The sequence below is a fragment of the Sphaeramia orbicularis genome, chromosome 17 (genome assembly GCF_902148855.1).
Source record: "Sphaeramia orbicularis chromosome 17, fSphaOr1.1, whole genome shotgun sequence".
Taxonomy (NCBI): domain Eukaryota; kingdom Metazoa; phylum Chordata; class Actinopteri; order Kurtiformes; family Apogonidae; genus Sphaeramia; species Sphaeramia orbicularis.
Window position 1 is genome coordinate 56,914,780 of NC_043973.1, and position 11,558 is coordinate 56,926,337.

General features: G+C 37.7%; 1 protein-coding gene across 1 annotated transcript; it reads right to left on the reverse strand.

Moving 5' to 3' along the window:
* Nucleotides 1-6,854: 6,854 nt before the first annotated feature.
* On the reverse strand, nt 6,855-11,558 carry LOC115437513 (zinc finger and SCAN domain-containing protein 2-like). The gene is made up of 5 exons (XM_030160739.1): nt 11,087-11,558; nt 10,146-10,225; nt 9,780-9,867; nt 9,009-9,411; nt 6,855-7,380 (listed from the first exon to the last, which is right to left on the reverse strand). Exons 1-5 carry the CDS (start codon nt 11,406-11,408, stop codon nt 6,981-6,983), a joined length of 1,293 nt encoding a protein of 430 aa, XP_030016599.1. The 5' UTR covers nt 11,409-11,558; the 3' UTR covers nt 6,855-6,980.

Here is an 11,558-nt window from a genome sequence, read left to right on the forward strand (position 1 = left end):
TAAGCACAAAGGCCAGTTTATGTCAGAAATAATAATATAATGTGAAATAATAATGAATTATTTATAGATAAATTGGGAATTTGATTGTTGCAGTTCTGCATTTGTTCATTTATTCCCAATCTGGCTTTAATTTCCACTTTTTAATTAAATGAGATGAGATCACTGTGAGCTCTGACCCTGAAATCATGTGGCAAAGCCTCATGGGAGTTGTAGTTTTGATGCCAAAGCCAATTATTTGCTTCTCGTCTGAATCGGATCAGTGAGTCGCGACGCTAATCGAAGCTAACTTCAGCTCTTTTTTTTATGACTTGGCGCTGGATATTCCACAAGTGCCTAAAAGGTAAAGGGTCAAAGGTCAGATTTGTCTCGTCTCTGTGAAAATCAGGAGCGGCCAAATCGTCTGGTTTTTTTTTATTCACTCAAAGTGCCAAATGTATCGAAACCAGACGATTCAGGAAACGCAATATTTAACCGACAACAGAATATCAGCGTATGTTCTATTTTTAATATGCATGACTTTGTACTTTTACATTTAAAGCTGCACTAATTAATGCTTAAAATGACTCATTTGTATGAAAACTAACAAAAACTAGGTCCAGTTAATTCACTTTTTTAGCCTTGTCTCAGTCGTGTTTTCGGTTTTGTGGCCAAAAACACGAGTGTTTTTTTTTTCCCTTGGGAGTCGGTGGAGACCAAAAATGGAGCTAAAAGCAGAAGCTACATGGGATACGAACACCGGCTCCGACAACGTGAAAAATGAACAAAAGCGGCTTTAAATGTGGAAAAACTCCTTTAATGATGTGAAATGTTCCGTTTGTGTTCATGTATGTAACGTTCCCATAAACTCGTATGGTGTTTGTGAATCAGCTACTGTGTTTGAACCTTGGTATTTGTTCATTTTTATTGACTTTCTGGCACTTGTTGATGCTCTGCTTGTGACTGCACTTATAGACGTTTCATTCCTGTACCTGCACATGTTCATGTTACTGTAAATGTCACATTAAAGCTGACTTTAACCGCTCACATGCTCACTTTGGACATGTTACGCCTGTTTTTAGTCCAACGGCCCAAAGGGTTTCATGGACTATTGGGTTCAGTAGTCGCTTTTCCGTGCACCCTCAAATAGCACCAATATAACTTAAGCATAAAAATGTACCGAATGGAAAAATGACAATTTCGTCTCATTTTTCAATTAACATGGAAGTCACATATTGCTTATGTAAAAAAAACAGTGTCTAACTAGAAGCACTCGGAGAGCGCAGACCTCCGCCAAGGCTGATCAGTGCCCCCCCCCGTGGGCCCCCCCACTCCCGATCACCACCAAAATTTAATCATTTCTTCCTTATCCCATTTCCAACAAACCCTGAAAATTTCATCCAAATCTGTCCATAACTTTTTAAGTTATGTTGCACACTAACGGACAGACAAACAGACAAACAAACAGACAAACAAACAAACAAACAAACAAACAAACCCTGGCAAAAACATAACCTCCTTGGCGGAGGTAAAAATGTTTCTGTTTTGGGTAAAGCAAAATATGTGTTGGATTATAAAGCAATGAGAATTTGATATTGTCGACTTATTCTGTCATATTTGCGTTCTTGTATTGAAGTTTGGGCCCACACAGATATGAGGAACACAAAGCCATTGTTTTTATGACAGAAAAGAGCAAAAAGAATCATGTCTAATGTTAATTTCAGGGAACATACAAATAAGGTGTTTATTAAATCAGGACTGTTCCAGTTTACAGAGTTAGCTGAATTAAGGACATGGTTGATTGTGTTTAGAACAAGAAACAGACTTTTGCGGTGAATTTGCAGAGATTATTTGTTTTAGTATGACAGGATGAAGAACATAGGAGGTTTAATTTTAAACAGCAAAGGGTTCGGACTAATGTGAAGTAAATGTGTTTTTCTGCTGTGGGTGTCAGAATGTGGAATTCTTTGGCAATGGAAGAGAAGAGCTGTACGAATATTTTTCAGTTTAAGAGGTTGAATAAGGAAAGAATAGAGAAGCTTTGTAAAAGCATGAAATGAAATAATTGAACTTATGGATGTTGGATTTGTTTTATTTACATTGACTGTCATGTAAACTGTTTACTGTCATAACTGTAACGGCAACCTATCTGATGGAAGCAGATGTTTGAAGAAAGGGACAGGTAGAAGTTTTCTTCATCCCCTCCTTTCCAATCATTTAGATTGGAATGAATAAATAAATAAAAATAGAAAAGTTTTTGCGCTAGCAAGAGGGGGGTTTTCGAGCATAGTGCAAAACTGTAATGGAAAGACCTTTTTCCACAACTAGAATCACGTAAATGAAAAAAAAAAAAACGTTGACGGATGTTAAAACGAGAAGAAGACTTTTAAACCAAACATGTGTATATGTGGACACACCAGGAAACCACATCATTTTTAATTTAGTAGAAGATAGAGAAGAAATATATAATAATGAATATATCTGTAAATAAATATAATATTTACATTCGTCGACATGTTTATGGAATGACTTCTTGTGTCATCTCACGATAATAGACAAATCATCGCATTTGTGATTTTACATTTACATTTATGCATTTGGCAGACACTTTTTTCCAAAGTGACTTACAAGGGAAAAACCAAAAAATGAAAGAAAAATACAAGAATAGATTAAAAACATAAAACAGCTGTAGTTTAATAGAAACACCCACATTACACACTTCTGTTTTTTTCGACGTTTAGTAAATATGGGTAAAGTTTTGCGCAGATGTCCGATGGAAAAGAGACAAGTGTCATCCGTCCGTAAACAGTTTTTCCAGACTCTTCTTCTCTGAACCCGTCAGTCACAATGACTTGATCTTTGTTGTGGAACATCTTTGGGTAAGATCTACCAAGCCTGGTCAAAGAACTGGGAAATATTGATGTTTGAATTTTTTATGCTTTTTTTTTTTTATTTTCCGAATCCCCGTTGGTTCATAATGGGACACATTTCAAAGTGTTATAACTTGAAAACAGTTGAAGATATTGATATATTTACTATTGGTAATAGATAGGAAGATTTGTCTTTTTTTGTTTGTGTTATTTTTTTGCTTCCTTGAATTTTCATTTCTATATTATGTTGTGCAAAGAAGTCAATTATTAGCAAACAGGAAGCTTACATCATTTCTATATTTGAAATAAATCCATTAAAAAAAAAAAAAGGAAGTCACATATGGGTTTTAATTCGGTGCTATGACCTTTGACCTTGAGTGACCTTGAAAGGTCAAATAAAAGTCAATTAATGTCTTTAAATATGCTGTTGAACACCAGGAGCCTTGGTACTGTTTTGTTTTTTCAGATTTAATGTTCATATTATTGTGTAAATGTCTCCTGTTTTAGTCCGACCTGAAGGGAAGTGTGTATGTCAAACTCAGGTGTGCTGTAGAGGTCAAAGGTCAGATGTAACCTGAGCTGTAGAGGTCAAAGGTCAGATGTAACCTGAGCTGTAGAGGTCAAAGGTCAGCTGTAATCTGAGCATTTGTCAGTTGAATTTCAGGTTTTCGGGTCCAGATGCAGAGACGTGACCGTGAATCTGACGAAGAATCTGAGTAAAATCAGGTAAAAATATGAAACACACGTAGTTTAATCAAACTGAACTCACTGTGGTTTATAATCAGACTAAACTTCTTCATCAGTTATGTTGATCATTGATCCGATGCAGAAAATATTATAAAATAGAGAAAAAACAAATCCAGTTTTAACCTTTTAACGGCCTAAAACTGTTATTTTAGTGACGGATAAATCTATAAATCACGTAAAGGAAAGTTTGTAGACCTCAAAAAAAAAAAAAAGTTTGAGGCGCTTTTTGAAAAACGGATTCATAAAGCCGATAAACAGGAAGAAAACTCCAAAGCACTGTCTTTAAGCATTAAAATAACCATGAGAATAAAGGTATTTTAATACTGAAAGAGAGCCTATTAAATATTTTATAATAATTTATGTAAAATACTATATATACTAAATATTTTATTTCTATATTTACCTTTCCTAAGTCATTTATCTCCATTTATTATATTATCCTTTGTATTTTACATTTCTTCAGTGTAAATCCTGTATTTTCTTATTTAATTCACTGTTTATGTAAAACTCTGATTAATTCAAAGGTTATTTTATCAAAAACAGAGAAAAACTCAAGAGAAAGTGACTTTAACAAACATCTCCAACCTTTTTTTTTTTTCATAGCATGTGTTTCTTTATTCATTTTTGTTCATTTTATTAATTACTTTGGCGTTTTTTTTTTCCATTTGTTGTTTATGTACATTTTAGTGATTTTTTTTTTTTGCCAATTTTCTTTTTCCACATTATTACTTTGTCAATTTTTGTGGTCATTTTAATTCATTTCATTTATTTGTTTTTGTTCATTTTGTTCCCGGTTTAATTAGTTTTCCTTCATTTTTGTTCCTTTAGTTGGATATTTTAAACATGATATATATTATTTGGTAAATTTTCTTTCAGGACTTTTATAAAAAAAAAAAAAAAAACTAAAAATACAACTTTTATGCAAAGCTCATTGAAAGTTTGAAAAAAAAAAAAAAAAAAAGCATGTTACCACGTCAGACACCGAAAAACACCCTTAAAGTAATTAAATGTTATGAATTAAGACAATCTGTCAATGATTTATTAAAACTAGTCTAAAAGGATAAAAGGAAATGAATGCAAGTTTTTCTACGAAACAGAAATACAATAGAAAAATAGAATAAAACTGAAGTGGTTTCGCTGTTAAAATAAGGAAAATCCTGTTAAAGTGAGGTCTGATGTTTTTTGAACTTGTTTTATTGTAAATGAAGGTTTTTCACCTCAATATATTCAGTAAATAAAAGAACCACTGTTGAACTGAGGCTCAATATTAAAACACATCTGATTAAAATCCCAGTGAAATGAAGGAAAACGCCAGACGACTGGAACACGTCCACGTCTCCATGTGTCAAATCCTGCTTCTGTAAATAAAAAATAATGAAATACTGACTCAATACCAACAAGAGATGACGACGACAACTGGGATCAAAAGTCCAAATTATGCTGAAAAAGTCACGTCTTTGAACCAAACGTCTGACGATAAAAGAAGAAACTGAAGCCGTGAATGGGAGCGTCATTAAAAATGTACCATTCCTTTTTTGTTTTACTGACAGAAATGGAACAAAACACAGGAAGGAGGCGGAAAAATGGGGTCAAATATGCAGTGAAACACAGAAAAGCTTCAGTAAAAACAACAACATCCAGTATCAGCCTTAGACTGATGTTTAAAAACCAGGTGAAACTCCACTGCTGATGAGTTTCTCTATTAAACGGTTTGAAAGCAGTAAAAAATAACGTCATTAATTCAAAGATGATGTGACGCCTTCACTGTTTCAACCTTAAAATTATTAAAAATGTTAAAATGAGTAAAATAACAAACATGGGAAATATTGTAGAAACTGAAACTAAAATGAACAAAACACTTTCAGAATAACAATAAAATTAAATTCTTACTTTATAATGAAACATTTTATTAACTCTTCATGTTACGTAAAAAAAAAAAAAAAAAAAAAAAAACACAATGAGTAAAAAGTCCGATATTTACAGGTGAGATGAGGTGAAACAGGAGGAGAAACTCAAATCTGTCCTGAAATTAAAGAAAATGCAGAAACTGTAAACAAACGTCAGCGAAAGGTTGAATATTTTCACACATTCAACTGAGAAACGACACAAAACCAGAGACAGAAAGGTCAACATACACGACAAACAAAAAGTTAAGGATTCTTCGGGGTTTTTTTTGGTCATTTTTGCCATTTGTAAATAAAACTGTCTGGTCATTCAAAAAAATATGTTTCAACTCAATTCACGCACAAAAAAAAAGTAAACAGCGCTGCGCAAGAATCCCAACTGAAAAAAAAGCCCAAAAATTAAAAAATATCCTTAACTTTTTGTTTGTAGTGTACATGTCAAATATTCAGTGACCTTTGACCCCAGGTCCTCCTTCCATCAGCTGTAAACAGGACGTTTATGTGTAAACACATAAAAAAAAACATTTACAACCTGCATTTATCTGGATCATTTAAAGACTGGAACCTCAGAACACCAACGAAGGACTTCTTTAATAAAATAAAAAAACAAAAAAAGGGAAACGGTGAAAAAAAAACAGTTCCCATTTCAGAGACTGAAAAAAAAAAAGACCAAAAAAGACAAAATATAACAAAGCAGCAGATTTAAAAAACACAAAGAAATAAAGAAAAAACATCATTTAAGTCTGTTTCAATCCCACAGATACGATATTAGACAAAGTCATCACATGGTTGAACAAGTGCAGGCACAACAAACCCCGCCCCTTGTAAAACAAACCCCGCCCCAGGCACAACTAACCCCGCCCCTCGCACGTATTCCATCCATTATTATAAGTAAACCCCGCCCCTCGCACGTATTCCATCCATTATTATAAGTAAACCCCGCCCCTCGCACGTATCCAATCATTATTATAAGTAAACCCCGCCCCTCGCACGTATCCATCCATTATTATAAGTAAACCCCGCCCCTCGCATGTATTCCATCCATTATAAGTAAACCCCGCCCCTCGCACGTATTCCATCCATTATTATAAGTAAACCCCACCCCTCGCACGTATCCATCCATTATTATAAGTAAACCCCGCCCCTCGCACGTATCCATCCATTATTATAAGTAAACCCCGCCCCTCGCACATATTCCATCCATTATAAGTAAACCCCGCCCCTCACACGTATTCCATCCATTATTATAAGTAAACCCCGCCCCTCGCACGTATCCATCCATTATAAGTAAACCCCGCCCCTCGCACGTATCCATCCATTATTATAAGTAAACCCCGCCCCTTGCACATATTCCATCCATTATAAGTAAACCCCGCCCCTCACACGCATTCCATTTGTAGTCCACTCTTTATTATATCCGCTGCTGTGTTTCGTCTCGTATATTGTTTTCGCAGGAATCCTCTGACTCCGCCCACCGACGCTGTTACGCCGTGGCGTCATGGCATTTGTCCCCGGTGTGGACGCTGATGTGGCGCCGCAGGTGTCCGATGGAGATGAAGGTCTTCCCGCAGACGGAACACTTGAACTGTTTGCAGTCGGTGTGGACGGTCATGTGCACCTTCAGCGAGCCGGACTGGGCGAAGCGTTTCCCGCAGTGCACGCAGCCGTAGCGCTTCTCGCCGGTGTGGACGCTCTGGTGGCGTTTGAGGTTGGACGAGTCAGAGAAACGCTTCCCGCACAGCGCGCACATGAAGGGCTTCTCTCCGGTGTGGACCCTCAGGTGGGTCTTCAGGTTCTTCAGACACGCCAGCGTTTTCCCGCAGAAGTTACAGACGAACGACCGCTCGCTACCGCTGCTGCCGTCCTCCCTGTGGGCGGAGCCTCTGTGGACACAAACCCACACTTTAATCTGACACATTCAGAGTTTCATCAGTAAATCTGACATTTAATGAAAACATGGTCCCATCTTTTACATCTGATGTTGAGTCTTTTATAGTTTTTTATTTTGTTCCTTTGTTTTTTATCTTTTACTGTTACTGTTTACATTTTTGAATTGTTACATTATTTTTATTTTCATTACATTTTACATTATTTTGATCTTTTCATCTTCTGATGCTTTTATCTTGTTTTTGTTTTCATCTTCATGTTACTTTGTCTTTTATGTTGTTACGTTGTTTTCGTCTCACATCTTGTTACAAGTTTTACATCTTGCTGCATTTTGAATTGTTACATTCTTTAAAATTATCGTTACATTTTACATCCTTTTGATCCATTTCTTGTTACATCTTGTTTTGTTTTTTCATCTCAATCTTTTCTATTTTACTATTTTTTCTATTTTTTGTTTCTTACATTATTTTTGATCTTGTTACGATGTTTACATTTCGTTGCATTTGACCGTTCTATTATTTATTTTTCGTAACATGTTACATCGTTTTTGTCTTGTTCTTTTCATGTTGTGTCTTTTCCGTTACATTCTTTTCTTCTTCTGATGCTTTTATCTCATTTTTGTTTTCATCTTCATATGTTACTTTTTCTTTTATGTTGTTACGCTGTTTTCGTCTCACGTCTTGTTACAATTTTAACATCTTGTTGCATTTTTGAATTGTTACATTATTTTTTTTGTTGCATTTTACATTTTTGTCCTTTTATGTTTTTTTAAATCTCCGATGTTTTCTTCAGGTGTTTTTTGTGTCTTGTTATATTTGTTTTTTTCTTTCGCTGTTTTTGTCTTATGTCTTTTCCATCTTGCTATATTAATTTAGTTTTGTTATGTTGTTTTTTCTTAGGACGTTTTTGTGTTTTCATCTGGTCCCATCACTTTTCTGATGTTTTCACCATTTCATTCTGATTTGGTCTTATATTGTTTTCTTATATTTTTTGTTCTATCTTATGTTTTGCTACATGACTTTCATCTCATTTCGATATTTTCAAATTGTTCCATTGTCTTTTCCATCTTGTTACAATTTAATTTTGTTAGTCTTCTTTCGATGTTTTGTTACAGTGTTTACATCTTCTTACACTTTTGGGTCTTGTTATGTGGTTTTTTGTTTTTTTTTAAACATTTTGTTGCATTTTTAAAATTATTTTCATTGTTACATGTGACCTTATATTTTTGACCTGATGTTTTTCTTGTTTGATGTTTTCATCGGGTGTCTTGTTACGTTGTTTTTGTCTCGTCTCTTTTCCATCTTGTTGCAATAATTTCATTTTGTTACATTTTTTCTTATTATGATGCCTTTGTTTTTGTTTTTGTTTTTTTACATCGTTACATTTTTGTTTTGTTTGTCTTTCATGTCTTGTTGCATTGCTTTCATCTTGTTACAATGATTTTAACGCTACATTTTCTTCGTACGATGTTTGTCTTGTTTTTTGTTGTTTCTGTTTTTAAACCTTATTCAGTTGTTTTCATCTTATTCTGTTTTGTAAATTTTATAAAGTACATATTTACGGGTTTTTTTCCAACAGTACTGAACACATTCTCTGGTTCCTGATTTGTCCGTTTCCGTCTCACCTCGCTCTGAGTCCGTCGTCCTGGCGTCTCCACTCGTCCGGCCTCATCGAAACATTCAGCTCCATGTTGTCGGGGCGATGCTGCTCAGCGGGCGCTAACCCCGCCCTCTGGGGGCCCTCGGCTGCTGTCATGTCACCGGGCGCGCTCACGCCGGTGTTCATCACGAACGGATGACCAAGGTCCTCACCCAAAGCATTCTGGGTAGAGCAGGGCCCGTGTGAGAGCTGAGGGTCGAACATCAGACGGTCGAATCCGACCGCGTCGCTGGTTTCCGGTCTCGGAGCGATGTCACTGTTTGCCCAGGAGCAGGACGAGATGGCGTCATCTGTTACTTCCTGTTTGGTCACTGGGGGCGGAGCTTCAGTTTCTGTGTTCTGTCCATCAACGAGTCGAGAGAAATCACCTGGAGCAAGAAAAGAAACATTTGTTTGGAAAACGACGGGGGCTGAAGTGTCGGTGAGAGTCCAGTAACAAATTTAAAGGCGGAGCTTCAGATTTGATTCATTTTAAAACTATGGAAGAGTTTGACCTGAATTAAAAATTCAGTTTCAGTTCAGTTTCAGTTTCCCACTAGCGTCTTTAGGGTCCAATTCACTACTGTTCAAATCTGACACTGTCCTGGTACCAAAACGTCACTGTTTACGTCTCTACAACAGACGTCAGGCCCCGCCCCCTAGATATAAACACAAGCCACGCCTTCATTTCACAGGCATTTACCATGGCAGAACCGCAAAAAGAAAGAGGTGGGCGTGGCCAGTGGGTGAAACTTACTGTTGGGTTCAGGTCTGGTCCAGGACTGGTCATTGTCCTCCACCTTGAAGACAGCGGGGCTCAACTGGACCGGGTCAGCTGAAGACGCCTGTCCACCAAACACAAGAGACAAAAGCATCCTGACATCATGTCCGTCTTCTGTTTTCATACTGTCTGTCGTTTTTGTCTCATTCCTTTATTTTTATTGTTTTCATCGTATTTGCGGTCCATTTTTCTGTCTTGTTCCATTTTTCTGTCTCGTTAAACTGTTCTAATACCGTTGCTTTTTAGTGATTTATTTATTTATTTATTTTTAAGAAAACCAGGACAAAGACACAGACATGGAGGTTGACCGTAAACTCTTTCTCCTCCTCTTTGTCTACTCACCGTCTGCTGAGTGGTTTCTGGTCCAGGACCTGGGACCGGGTCTGGGTCTGGGGTGGACACACTGAACACCACTGTCTCACCTGGAGGACGGACAGGGACAGGTAACATGACCCAGGGTTTGAAAGCTCACCTTCAACTGTTTAACTGATGAAAACATTTCAACAAACGTCTCACCAACATGTGACTAGACCTAGTTTTCACAGATCAGTATCGGTATCAGAGTCTGAACTGGGTTTTTTTTTTTTTTTTTAATTTTATTGAACTTGTGAAAAAATACAAACTCTCAATGAGGATAATAGTACAGTAAATACAAATGAACATAAAATAAAGTACAAAAATCATGGGGATATATATATAGGGCAAGAGCACAAATACATTCAAATCTAATACAGTGCAAATCATTAGGCAATTTAAATTAACGTAAAGGAGCAGAGATGCAACAGAGAAGACTTTTGAAATTAAAATAGTAAGTAACGAGTAATGTTCTGGCTTATTTTCATTGCAGTTTTGTTTTTTTTTTTTTTCTAATTATCTTAGGGACAGGACAAACATTTTAAATTCGTTTGTAAATCCAGAAAAGGAGGGCTTTTTAGTTCTCCATTTTGCACCGTGGATATGATCTTTACCCAATGATAAAATTATATTAATGATATCTGAAACAGATGAGGCCAAATTATCCATATAAAAAATAATATATAATTCCAAACATGGAATATCACTCATTTCTTGAGAAATCCATTTTTTAATGTCTGACCAGAAACAGTGTGATGCAGGACATTAGAAAATCAGTGTTGTAAGGTTTCATCACCACCACTGCTCCACCTCAAACTCAAATCTGTTCTTAAGTCTGAACTGCTTTGAACTCTGGACCCAGTTTCCGGGTCTCTGACGGTCCTTAAACACACCATCGCTGTAGCGTTCAGGGTCCGTCGGTGACTCACCTCCGGGGGCCCCGGTCCTCCGCGGCCCTCTACCGGGAGGGTGACCGCTCAGCTGAGCTCGCGCGCGCCCGTGCGCGTGAAGGAGCCCCCCGCCGCCGCTGGCCGTGACGGCGGCGCGCAGGGCGGATGCGCGCGTGGCCCTCAGCTCCATAAGGCGCAGTTTTCGCCGCAGCAGCTCGTTTTCTTTGCGGCTCCGTGAGATCTCCAGCTGCAGCACCGAGTAGCCGCTGTCCACGAGGTCGCAGATCTCCGCCACGGCCGTGTTCGCGAGCACCTCCATGATGGAGGCGAGCTGCGCGTGGAAGGCGGCGGCCGGGGGCATGCTTCCGGTCTCCGGTGTGCGTGGAGTGGACCGATGTGGGTCTGCGGCGCGTGGCGGGTTTCAGCGGATGGTCCAGATGTGGAACAGAACCACCTGATGTAAACACACCGGATCTACCGGAAGTGATGAGGGCGGACGGCACTGCGCATG

Excerpts from the sequence above, each read along its gene's own strand:
- LOC115437513 (XM_030160739.1), bottom strand. The coding sequence starts at position 11,408 with ATGCCCCCGGCCGCCGCCTTCCACGCGCAGCTCGCCTCCATCATGGAG. Across the intron at positions 10,226-11,086 it reads GAGGACCGGGGCCCCCGGAG|GTGAGACAGTGGTGTTCAGT; the intron begins GTGAGTCACCGA and ends TCCGTCCTCCAG. Across the intron at positions 7,381-9,008 it reads GACGACGGACTCAGAGCGAG|AGGCTCCGCCCACAGGGAGG; the intron begins GTGAGACGGAAA and ends TTGTGTCCACAG.